The sequence below is a fragment of the Oncorhynchus masou genome, chromosome 14, assembly GCF_036934945.1.
Source record: "Oncorhynchus masou masou isolate Uvic2021 chromosome 14, UVic_Omas_1.1, whole genome shotgun sequence".
In the NCBI taxonomy this organism is placed as follows: domain Eukaryota; kingdom Metazoa; phylum Chordata; class Actinopteri; order Salmoniformes; family Salmonidae; genus Oncorhynchus; species Oncorhynchus masou.
This window is the reverse complement of record NC_088225.1, coordinates 32,384,175-32,397,539: the sequence shown is the minus strand read 5'-3', so window position 1 is coordinate 32,397,539 and position 13,365 is coordinate 32,384,175. Positions and strand designations below refer to the sequence as shown.

General features: G+C 41.9%; 1 protein-coding gene across 1 annotated transcript; it reads right to left on the bottom strand.

Moving 5' to 3' along the window:
• Positions 1-1,164: 1,164 nt before the first annotated feature.
• LOC135554751 (uncharacterized) lies at positions 1,165-11,506 on the bottom strand. Its single transcript, XM_064987184.1, has 2 exons — positions 11,387-11,506; positions 1,165-2,885 (listed from the first exon to the last, which is right to left on the bottom strand). The coding sequence occupies exon 2, from the start codon at positions 2,876-2,878 to the stop codon at positions 2,225-2,227; it is 654 nt and encodes a 217-aa protein (XP_064843256.1). The 5' UTR covers positions 2,879-2,885; positions 11,387-11,506; the 3' UTR covers positions 1,165-2,224.
• Positions 11,507-13,365: the final 1,859 nt, after the last annotated feature.

Below are 13,365 nucleotides of genomic sequence, written 5' to 3'. Positions count from 1 at the left end.
AGGGTCTATAACACCACAGTAGAACAGTCAGCATGGTCTCAGAGTCTATAACACAACAGTAGAACAGTCAGCATGGTCTCAGGGTCTATAACACAACCGTAGAGTAGTCAGCATGGTCTCAGGGTCTATAACACCACAGTAGAGTAGTCAGCATGGTCTCAGGGTCTATAACACCACAGTCAGCGTGGTCTCAGAGTCTATAACACCACAGTAGAACAGTCAGCATGGTCTCAGGGTCTATAACACCACAGTAGAACATTCAGCATGGTCTCAGGGTCTATAACACCACAGTCAGTATGGTCTCAGGGTCTATAACACCACAGTCAGCATGGTCTCAGGGTCTATAACACCACCGTAGAGTAGTCAGCGTGGTTTCAGGGTCTATAACACCACAGTAGAACAGTCAGCATGGTCTCAGGGTCTATAACACCACAGTCAGCATGGTCTCAGGGTCTATAACACCACAGTCAGCGTGGTCTCAGGGTCTATAGCACCACAGTAGAACAGTCAGCGTGGTCTCAGGGTCTATAGCACCACAGTAGAGTAGTCAGCGTGGTCTCAGGGTCTATAACACCACAGTAGAGTAGTCAGCGTGGTCTCAGGGTCTATAACACCACAGTAGAACAGTCAGCATGGTCTCAGGGTCTATAACACCACAGTAGAACAGTCAGTGTGGTCTCAGGGTCTATAACACCACAGTAGAGTAGGCAGCATGGTCTCAGGGTCTATTATATAGCACAATTGGCCCAGTGTCGTCCGGGTTTGGCCGGGGTAGGCAGTCATTGTAAAATAAAAATTTGTTCTTAACTGACTTGCCTAGTAAAAGATCAGATTGACTCAAGATTTGGTATATAGACTCAATGAATTAGCCACTAAAGAATTAGAGAATGATTACTTGTTGCATTCATTGTCGGCCACTAGATGAAATGCTCTTATGAAATGCTCTTATGTAGTTGATTGGCAAAACCAATCAGCTTTCCACATTGATTTAATGTCATCACATGTTCTGGGTTGAAGTGAAGAGGAAACTACATTGATTTAATGTCATCACATGTTCTGGGTTGAAGTGAAGAGGAAACTACATTGAGGGAAAGGGGACAAATGTCAAAATACAATGACAAAATAACATAAAGATCAATGTTTGAAAAATAAACGACAAAATACTTGTATTTTCAAGTGTATTTAATTAAAATGCCTGTATTTTGTATTTTAAAATACAGAAGTACATTAACCAGTAGCAGGCCCCAACAGCAACAACCCTCTCAGTAATGGTAACAGAAACAGTTGACTTGCACTGACTGTGATACAGGAAGTTGTTGTTTACCTGCCTTTAGTTTAATGCTCTGACTGTGATACAGGATGTTGTTGTTTACCTGCCTTTAGTTTAATGCTCTGACTGTGATACAGGATGTTGTTGTTTACCTGCCTTTAGTTTAATGCACTGACTGTGATACAGGATGTTGTTGTTTACCTGCCTTTAGTTTAATGCTCTGACTGTGATACAGGAAGTTGTTGTTTACCTGCCTTTAGTTTAATGCTCTGACTGTGATACAGGATGTTGTTGTTTAACTGCCTTTAGTTTAATGCTCTGACTGTGATACAGGAAGTTGTTGTTTACCTGCCTTTAGTTTAATGCTCTGACTGTGATAGAGGAAGTTGTTGTTTACCTGCCTTTAGTTTAATGCTCTGACTGTGATACAGGATGTTGTTGTTTACCTGCCTTTAGTTTAATGCTCTGACTGTGATACAGGAAGTTGTTGTTTACCTGCCTTTAGTTTAATGCTCTGACTGTGATACAGGATGTTGTTGTTTACCTGCCTTTAGTTTAATGCTCTGACTGTGATACAGGAAGTTGTTGTTTACCTGCCTTTAGTTTAATGCTCTGACTGTGATACAGGAAGTTGTTGTTTACCTGCCTTTAGTTTAATGCTCTGAAGTCACTCTGGATAAGAGTGTCTGATAAATGACTAAATGTTTTAGTGAAAATTAACAAACCATAATGAACTGCAAAGTGCTGGGGCAATAAACTAAACAGTTCCCCCCTTCAGGGTCCCCAGGACCAGGACTAAAGGACACTGATCTACAGTATGGTACAGTAGCTTTCCCAGAAGCCTGGTTACATTATGGTACAGTAGCTTTCCCAGAAGCCTGGTTACAGTATGGTACAGTAGCTTTCCCAGAAGCCTGGTTATAGTATGGTACAGTAGCTTTCCCAGAAGCCTGGTTACAGTATGGTACAGTAGCTTTCCCAGAAGCCTGGTGCATCTCTGGGTGCATCTCTGCATCCACCTTCCATATCAATCCTGGTATCCCTGGACTCCCTGGGGGTGGTGCCCTGATCAATAATTACATTTTGCTCATGGGTGGAATAGCCCGCCTGTTTCAGGAATTTACTCAATGGATGGCCACATATGATCATGAGCAACCCCCTGCTGATGCGATAGGTGTTGACCGGGTCGAAGCTCCTCAGGTCCTCGTGCTGGGTCACATAGACCTGATCCACTGTCATGTCTGGACGCATACTGATGATGAGGCGGTCCATGTTACTGGTATCTATCTGATGAGTGTTGCCCTCACGGACATATTTAGGCAATGATTTAGATGTTGGGAGGTAGAGGTTGCCCACCTCATAGAATGGGTACTCACTATAAGGAAGCAGCCTCTTGCAGACATTGTTTTCACACTCAAGTCTGTTGCGGAAGTGATGGAAACCAAAGTCTCCCTCTTCGGGGTCGTAATTTGCAACCATCTGGTTGTCATCGTCAAAGACGATGTAATCGTTGGCGAACCAGAAAAGGAGCTTGAGTCCATGCCTCGGCCAGGGACGACCAAACCTAGAACCTCTCAGCTCCGCCATATTGTTCAATGTTTGAACCATGGTACCCCTGCGGGAGAGAGAGAGAGAGGGGAGAGAGAGAGAGAGAGAGAGAGAGAGAGAGAGAGAGAGAGAGAGAGAGAGAGAGAGAGAGAGGGAGAGAGAGAGAGAGTACAAGGAAACATACAGCATTAAACTTTGGATTAAGGCTTTGGATTTTCCATTTATATTTAGAGATGGCACGTTAGCACGTAGGGCGCACCGATTGGTGTCAGCTCATTAGTCAGTATGTGTTACACCTGTGCTGGCTTGTGCATCTTGTTAGTCGGAAGGTGTTTCAGGTGATATTTAAGAGTGGCTGGCCCAGGTGATATTTATGAGTGGCTGGCCCAGGTGATATTTAAGAGTGGCTGGCCCAGGTGATATTTAAGAGCGGCTGGCCCAGGTGATATTTAAGAGTGGCTGGCCCAGGTGATATTTATGAGTGGCTGGCCCAGGTGATATTTAAGAGTGGCTGGCCCAGGTGATATTTAAGAGCGGCTGGCCCAGGTGATATTTAAGAGCGGCTGGCCCAGGTGATATTTAAGAGTGGCTGGCCCAGGTGATATTTATGAGTGGCTGGCCCAGGTGATATTTAAGAGCGGCTGGCCCAGGTGATATTAAAGAGTGGCTGGCCCAGGTGATATTTAAGAGTGGCTGGCCCAGGTGATATTTAAGAGCGGCTGGCCCAGGTGATATTTAAGAGCGGCTGGCCCAGGTGATATTTAAGAGTGGCTGGCCCAGGTGATATTTAAGAGCGGCTGGCCCAGGTGATATTTAAGAGTGGCTGGCCCAGGTGATATTTAAGAGTGTCTGGCCCAGGTGATATTTAAGAGTGGCTGGCCCAGGTGATATTAAAGAGTGGCTGGCCCAGGTGATATTAAAGAGTGGCTGGCCCAGGTGATATTAAAGAGTGGCTGGCCCAGGTGATATTAAAGAGTGTCTGGCCCAGGTGATATTAAAGAGTGGCTGGCCCAGGTGATATTTAAGAGCGGCTGGCCCAGGTGATATTTAAGAGTGGCTGGCCCAGGTGATATTTAAGAGTGGCCGGCCCAGGTGATATTTAAGAGTGGCCGGCCCAGGTGATATTAAAGAGTGGCTGGCCCAGGTGATATTTAAGAGTGGCTGGCCCAGGTGATATTTAAGAGCGGCTGGCCCAGGTGATATTTAAGAGTGGCTGGCCCAGGTGATATTAAAGAGTGGCTGGCCCAGGCTGGCCCAGTGCTCCAGTTGTCTTGATAGATGTGTAGGGTTAACTCCTCTAGTTGTCTTGATAGATGTGGAGGGTTAACTCCTCTAGTTGTCTTGATAGATGTAGAGGGTTAACTCCTCTAGTTGTCTTGATAGATGTGGAGGGTTAACTCCTTTAGTTGTCTTGATAGATATGGAGGGTTAACACCTTTAGTTGTCTTGATAGATGTGGAGGGTTAACTTCTCTAGTTGTCTAGATAGAGACTGGTTGTTACATCAGTAATACTATAGTATCTGAGGGGTGATAGAGACTGGTTGTTACATCAGTAATACTATAGTATCTGAGGGGTGATAGAGACTGGTTGGTACATCAGTATTACTATAGTATCTGAGGGGTGATAGAGACTGGTTGTAGTAATACTATAGTATCTGAGGGGTGATAGAGACTGGTTGTTACATCAGTAATACTATAGTATCTGAGGGGTGATAGAGACTGGTTGGTACATCAGTATTACTATAGTATCTGAGGGGTGATAGAGACTGGTTGTAGTAATACTATAGTATCTGAGGGGTGGTAGAGACTGGTTGTAGTAATACTATAGTATCTGAGGGGTGATAGAGACTGGTTGTAGTAATACTATAGTATCTGAGGGGTGATAGAGACTGGTTGTAGTAATACTATAGTATCTGAGGGGTGATAGAGACTGGTTGTAGTAATACTATAGTATCTGAGGGGTGATAGAGACTGGTTGTAGTAATACTATAGTATCTGAGGGGTGATAGAGACTGGTTGTAGTAATACTATAGTATCTGAGGGGTGATAGAGACTGGTTGTAGTAATACTATAGTATCTGAGGGGTGATTGAGACTGGTTGTAGTAATACTATAGTATCTGAGGGGTGATAGAGACTGGTTGTAGTAATACTATAGTATCTGAGGGGTGATAGAGACTGGTTGGTACATCAGTAATACTATAGTCTCTGAGGGGTGATAGAGACTGGTTGGTACATCAGTAATACTATAGTATCTGAGGGGTGATAGAGACTGGTTGTAGTAATACTATAGTATCTGAGGGGTGATTGAGACTGGTTGTAGTAATACTATCGTATCTGAGGGGTGATTGAGACTGGTTGGTACATCAGTAATACTATAGTATCTGAGGGGTGATAGAGACTGGTTGGTACATCAGTAATACTATAGTATCTGAGGGGTGATAGAGACTGGTTGTAGTAATACTATAGTATCTGAGGGGTGATAGAGACTGGTTGGTACATCAGTAATACTATAGTATCTGAGGGGTGATAGAGACTGGTTGGTACATCAGTAATACTATAGTATCTGAGGGGTGATAGAGACTGGTTGTAGTAATACTATAGTATCTGAGGGGTGGTAGAGACTGGTTGGTACATCAGTAATACTATAGTATCTGAGGGGTGATAGAGACTGGTTGTAGTAATACTATAGTATCTGAGGGTGATAGAGACTGGTTGGTACATCAGTAATACTATAGTATCTGAGGGGTGATAGAGACTGGTTGGTACATCAGTAATACTATAGTATCTGAGGGGTGATAGAGACTGGTTGTAGTAATACTATAGTATCTGAGGGGTGATAGAGACTGGTTGGTACATCAGTAATACTATAGTATCTGAGGGGTGATAGAGACTGGTTGGTACATCAGTATTACTATAGTATCTGAGGGGTGATAGAGACTGGTTGTTACATCAGTAATACTATAGTATCTGAGGGGTGATAGAGACTGGTTGTAGTAATACTATAGTATCTGAGGGGTGATAGAGACTGGTTGTAGTAATACTATAGTATCTGAGGGGTGATAGAGACTGGTTGGTACATCAGTAATACTATCGTATCTGAGGGGTGATAGAGACTGGTTGGTACATCAGTAATACTTTAGTATCTGAGGGGTGATTGAGACTGGTTGTTACATCAGTAATACTATAGTATCTGAGGGGTGATAGAGACTGGTTGTAGTAATACTATAGTATCTGAGGGGTGATAGAGACTGGTTGGTACATCAGTAATACTATAGTATCTGAGGGGTGATAGAGACTGGTTGGTACATCAGTAATACTATAGTATCTGAGGGGTGATAGAGACTGGTTGTAGTAATACTATAGTATCTGAGGGGTGGTAGAGACTGGTTGGTACATCAGTAATACTATAGTATCTGAGGGGTGATAGAGACTGGTTGGTACATCAGTAATACTATAGTATCTGAGGGGTGATAGAGACTGGTTGTAGTAATACTATAGTATCTGAGGGGTGATAGAGACTGGTTGGTACATCAGTAATACTATAGTATCTGAGGGGTGATAGAGACTGGTTGGTACATCAGTAATACTATAGTATCTGAGGGGTGATAGAGACTGGTTGTAGTAATACTATAGTATCTGAGGGGTGATAGAGACTGGTTGGTACATCAGTAATACTATAGTATCTGAGGGGTGATAGAGACTGGTTGGTACATCAGTATTACTATAGTATCTGAGGGGTGATAGAGACTGGTTGTTACATCAGTAATACTATAGTATCTGAGGGGTGATAGAGACTGGTTGTAGTAATACTATAGTATCTGAGGGGTGATAGAGACTGGTTGTAGTAATACTATAGTATCTGAGGGGTGATAGAGACTGGTTGGTACATCAGTAATACTATCGTATCTGAGGGGTGATAGAGACTGGTTGGTACATCAGTAATACTTTAGTATCTGAGGGGTGATTGAGACTGGTTGTTACATCAGTAATACTATAGTATCTGAGGGGTGATAGAGACTGGTTGTAGTAATACTATAGTATCTGAGGGGTGGTAGAGACTGGTCGTAGTAATACTATAGTATCTGAGGGGTGATAGAGACTGGTTGGTACATCAGTAATACTATAGTATCTGAGGGGTGATAGAGACTGGTTGGTACATCAGTAATACTATCGTATCTGAGGGGTGATAGAGACTGGTTGGTACATCAGTAATACTTTAGTATCTGAGGGGTGATAGAGACTGGTTGTTACATCACTAATACTATAGTATCTGAGGGGTGATAGAGACTGGTTGTAGTAATACTATAGTATCTGAGGGGTGATAGAGACTGGTCGTAGTAATACTATAGTATCTGAGGGGTGATAGAGACTGGTTGTAGTAATACTATAGTATCTGAGGGGTGATAGAAACTGGTTGTAGTAATACTATAGTATCTGAGGGGTGATAGAGACTGGTTGTAGTAATACTATAGTATCTGAGGGGTGATAGAGACTGGTTGTAGTAATACTATAGTATCTGTGGGGTGATTGAGACTGGTTGTTACATCAGAAGTTAATGGTTCTGTAGGAATGTGTTGGGTGGATGAGAGGAAGTCACAGGAGAACTATAGGTGATACGGGTGGAGAGCTTTGGTTTAGGCATCAAGGGGGTTGAGGTCAGGTCACCTTAATATTACTCTATCACTTCGTCTTCCTGTCAAACCATAAAAGTTGAAAGGGTTGGAGAGAAGGAGGAGTGCCTACATTGGAGGATATATATATACTTGTCCGTTGAGTCAATTAGAACCGAACAGCACCTCTAGTTGTCTTGATAGATGTGGAGGGTTACCTCCTCTAGTTGTCTTGAGAGATGTGGAGGGTTAACTCCTCTAGTTGTCTTGATAGATGTGGAGGGTTAACTCCTTTAGTTGTCTTGATAGATGTGGAGGGTTAACTCCTTTAGTTGTCTTGATAGATGTGGAGGGTTAACTCCTTTAGTTGTCTTGAGAGATGTGGAGGGTTAACACCTTTAGTTGTCTTGAGAGATGTGGAGGGTTAACTCCTCTAGTTGTCTTGATAGATGTGGAGGGTTACCTCCTCTAGTTGTCTTGATAGATGTGGAGGGTTAACTCCTCTCGTTGTCTTGAGAGATGTGGAGGGTTAACACCTTTAGTTGTCTTGATAGATGTGGAGGGTTAACTCCTCTAGTTGTCTTGGTAGATGTGGAGGGTTAACTACTCTAGTTGTCTTGGCAGATGTGGAGGGTTAACTCCTCTAGTTGTCTTGGTAGATGTGGAGGGTTAACTCCTCTAGTTGTCTTGATAGATGTGGAGGGTTAACTCCTCCAGTTGTCTTGATAGATGTGGAGGGTTAACTCCTCTAGTTGTCTTGATAGGTGTGGAGGGTTACCTCCTCTAGATGTCTTGATAGATGTGGAGGGTTAACTCCTCTAGTTGTCTTGATATATGTGGAGGGTTAACTCATCTAGTTGTCTTGGTAGATGTGGAGGGTTAACTCCTCTAGTTGTCTTGATAGATGTGGAGGGTTAACTCCTCTAGATGTCTTGATAGATGTGGAGGGTTATTTCCTCTAGTTGTCTTGATATATGTGGAGGGTTAACTCCTCTAGTTGTCTTGATAGATGTGGAGGGTTAACTCCTCTAGTTGTCTTGATAGATGTGGAGGGTTAACTCCTCTAGTTGTCTTGATAGATGTGGAGGGTTAACTCCTCTAGTTGTCTTGGTAGATGTGGAGGGTTAACTCCTCTAGTTGTCTTGGTAGATGTCGAGGGTTAACACCTCTAGTTGTCTTGATAGATGTGGAGGGTTAACTCCTCTAGTTGTCTTGATAGATGTGGAGGGTTAACTTCTCTAGTTGTCTTGATAGATGTGGAGGGTTAACTCCTCTAGTTGTTTTAGAGATGAGGAGGGTTAACTCCTTTAGTTGTGGTTTACTTCATGTCTTTAAGTTTGGTGTGTGTTTTCATTTTGTTTGCCTGTTCTTGGTGAATTGAGTGGGTCTCATGGTGGGTGTCTTTTAGGCTCCAGTTGTTGTTGCTAGGCAACGTTCAGTGGACACCATGAGTGTCTTTCAGACCCCCTCCTAAAACCCCACCCATTTCATTCTGGTTGTGGTCAGTGACTCTTTGTTAGTTCCCCCTTCTGTTTCAGTGACATATTTGGTTTTCTTGCTGTGGAACGTGACAATAGGACATCAAATAGAAAGGAGGACCAAGGCACTCTTCATATCATTAATTATAATGCCTTTATTAATATGGCCTGTTCAATAGAAACAAACTTTTAAAAATCAGACGAAAGCAAATCCCTGACGAAGGCCATGCATCCGAAACACGTCGGATTTTTAAAACTTTGTTTCTATTGAACCTACAATTAAAGGCCTATTAATTAATTATATGAAGATGCCTTGGTCCTCCTTTCTTTTTGATGACCAATTTACCCCTTTTACCAAAGAGCCCCTTCTGTCTACCAGAATGTACTATTGTGTGCCTCAGTAGCGCTTCCCTTCCTCCTCTTTCTACTAGTGACAATAGGACAGTTGTTATCGTCGGCCTACAATACCTGTGGTAACCTAGCAACGTGAGCCCTCTTGACGATTACCATGAAACGTCATCAACATGAACAGCCAGGCAGGTTTGAGCACATTTTCACTTAGAAGAATTTGGCAGCACTTCCATCAACGGACAATACACACTGAGTCCCAAATGCCACCCTATTCCCTATATAGTGCCCTTCTTTTGAACAGGACCCAGGGTGTCATTTGGGACCACGCCTGGATGAGTCAAGTGTTAGTTTGTAATATAATCTCCTGAAGGATCCAGGAACATGAAACTTAAAGGGAAATTTAAAACATGTAACTACATGACAATGAATGCAAGGTTTAAATAGTTACAAAAACAGTATAGTTTTATAGTTAAACACATATACCTGTTAAAGTTAAAAGGTTTAAACAGTTACAAAACAGTATGCCTGTTAAAGTTATAAGGTTTAAACAGTTACAAAACAGTATGCCTGTTCAAGTTAAAAGGTTTAAATAGTTACAAAACAGTATGCCTGTTCAAGTTAAAAGGTTTAAATAGTTACAAAACAGTATGCCTGTTCAAGTTAAAAGGTTTAAACAGTTACAAAACAGTATGCCTGTTCAAGTTAAAAGGTTTAAATAGTTACAAAACAGTATGCCTGTTCAAGTTAAAAGGTTTAAACAGTTACAAAACAGTATGCCTGTTCAAGTTAAAAGGTTTAAACAGTTACAAAACAGTATGCCTGTTCAAGTTAAAAGGTTTAAATAGTTACAAAACAGTATGCCTGTTCAAGTTAAAAGGTTTAAACAGTTACAAAACAGTATGCCTGTTCAAGTTAAAAGGTTTAAACAGTTACAAAACAGTATGCCTGTTCAAGTTAAAAGGTTTAAACAGTTACAAAACAGTATGCCTGTTCAAGTTAAAAGGTTTAAACAGTTACAAAACAGTATGCCTGTTCAAGTTAAAAGGTTTAAACAGTTACAAAACAGTATGCCTGTTCAAGTTAAAAGGTTTAAACAGTTACAAAACAGTATGCCTGTTCAAGTTAAAGTGAACGTCATAAACAGAAGGGAAATCTGTCTCTTACCGTACCATGTTTTAATGCAGAGAAAATGGGATGATACTGTATATATTATCAGCCACAATCTGTCAGGTTTCAGGGAACGTCAACTTATTAAAAGTTAATACATTTTGATAGTAGTGCTTTATTATTCTGGAAAGACTTAATGTAAAAAAGTATATAAATATTCACTGAGTGTATAAAACATTAGGAAGAACTGCTCTTTCCATGACACATACTGACCAGGTGAATCCAGGTGAAAGATATGATCCCTTATTGATGTCACTTGATAAATCCACTTCAATCAAATCAAATGTATTTATAAATTTACAAATGTACAGAAATGTATTTATGAAGCCCTTCGTACATCAGCTGATATCTCAAAGTGCTGTACAGAAACCAGCCTAAAACCCCAAACAGCAAACAATGCAGTTGTAGGAGCAGGTGTAGATGGAGGGGGGGCAGACTTGTTAAGTAAAGACAGACTAGCTCTAACTTGTTTAGTAAGGACAGACCAGATCTAACTTGTTTAGTAAAGACAGACTAGATCTAACTTGTTTAGTAAGGACAGACTAGCTCTAACTTGTTTAGTAAGGACAAACTAGATCTAACTTGTTTAGTAAGGACAGACTAGATCTAACTTGTTTAGTAAAGACAGACTAGCTCTAACTTGTTCAGTAAGGACAGACCAGATCTAACTTGTTTAGTGAGGACAGACTAGCTCTAACTTGTTTAGTAAAGACAGACCAGATCTAACTTGTTTAGTGAGGACAGACTAGCTCTAACTTGTTTAGTAAAGACAGACCAGATCTAACTTGTTTAGTGAGGACAGACTAGATCTAACTTGTTTAGTAAGGACAGACTAGATCTAACTTGTTTAGTAAGGACAGACCAGATCTAACTTGTTTAGTAAGGACAGACCAGATCTAACTTGTTTAGTAAAGACAAACTAGATCACAAAAAAGCACATCATAAACGTTTTTACTGTACCTGGTGTTATATTAAATGTAATCTCTTGTTCTCTGGTGCTCGGTGTCCCTGTACATCTGTATGAGGCCGTGTGAGAAGATGATTGGATGATCTGCAAGCTTTTCTGTCTGTGTGTTTGTGTATCATTATTTACTCTGGGGGCAGGACTACCCATGAAGAGCCCAGAGATGACAGGAAATGATACTGAAAGTGATCCTAGTCCTGGGCTGGGCTGTGTTCCATACCACAAAGTTCTTCCCTACTAGGAGTTAGTAGACTGGTCACCAATCAGACCTGTTTGAGGTGGTAAAGGAGTTACTAGACTGGTCACCAATCAGACCTGTTAGAGGTGATAAAGGAGTTAGTAGACTGGTCACCAATCAGACCTGTTAGAGGTGATAAAGGAGTTACTAGACTGGTCACCAATCAGACCTGTTAGAGGTGATAAAGGAGTTACTAGACTGGTCACCAATCAGACCTGTTAGAGGTGATAAAGGAGTTACTAGACTGGTCACCAATCAGACCTGTTAGAGGTGATAAAGGAGTTACTAGACTGGTCACCAATCAGACCTGTTAGAGGTGATAAAGGAGTTACTAGGCTGGTCACCAATCAGACCTGTTAGAGGTGGTAAAGGAGTTACTAGGCTGGTCACCAATCAGAGCCTGTTAGAGGTGTTAAAGGAGTTTCCAGACTGGTCACCAATCAGACCTGTTTGAGGTGATAAAGGAGTTTCCAGACTGGTCACCAATCAGACCTGTTAGAGGTGATAAAGGAGTTAGTAGACTGGTCACCAATCAGAACCTGTTAGAGGTGAGTTACTAGACTGGTCACCAATCAGACCTGTTAGAGGTGATAAAGGAGTTACTAGACTGGTCACCAATCAGAACCTGTTAGAGGTGATAAAGGAGTTACTAGACTGGTCACCAATCAGACCTGTTAGAGGTGATAAAGGAGTTAGTAGACTGGTCACCAATCAGACCTGTTAGAGGTGATAAAGGAGTTACTAGACTGGTCACCAATCAGACCTGTTAGAGGTGGTAAAGGAGTTAGTTGACTGGTCACCAATAAGACCTGTTAGAGGTGATAAAGGAGTTACTAGACTGGTCACCAATCAGACCTGTTTGAGGTGATAAAGGAGTTAGTAGACTGGTCACCAATCAGACCTGCTAGAGGTGATAAAGGAGTTTCCAGACTGGTCACCAATCAGACCTGTTTGAGGTGATCAAGGAGTTTCCAGACTGGTCACCAATCAGACCTGTTAGAGGTGATAAAGGAGTTAGTAGACTGGTCACCAATCAGAACCTGTTAGAGGTGAGTTACTAGACTGGACACCAATCAGACCTGTTAGAGGTGATAAAGGAGTTACTAGACTGGTCACCAATCAGAACCTGTTAGAGGTGATAAAGGAGTTACTAGACTGGTCACCAATCAGACCTGTTAGAGGTGATAAAGGAGTTACTAGACTGGTCACCAATCAGACCTGTTAGAGGTGGTAAAGGAGTTACTAGACTGGTCACCAATCAGACCTGTTAGAGGTGATAAAGTAGTTACTAGACTGGTCACCAATCAGACCTGTTAGAGGTGATAAAGGAGTTAGTAGACTGGTCACCAATCAGACATGTTAGAGGTGGTAAAGGAGTTAGTAGACTGGTCACCAATCAGACCTGTTAGAGGTGATAAAGGAGTTACTAGACTGGTCACCAATCAGACCTGTTTGAGGTGATAAAGGAGTTAGTAGACTGGTCACCAATCAGACCTGCTAGAGGTGATAAAGGAGTTTCCAGACTGGTCACCAATCAGACCTGTTTGAGGTGATCAAGGAGTTTCCAGACTGGTCACCAATCAGACCTGTTAGAGGTGATAAAGGAGTTAGTAGACTGGTCACCAATCAGAACCTGTTAGAGGTGAGTTACTAGACTGGTCACCAATCAGACCTGTTAGAGGTGATAAAGGAGTTACTAGACTGGTCACCAATCAGAACCTGTTAGAGGTGATAAAG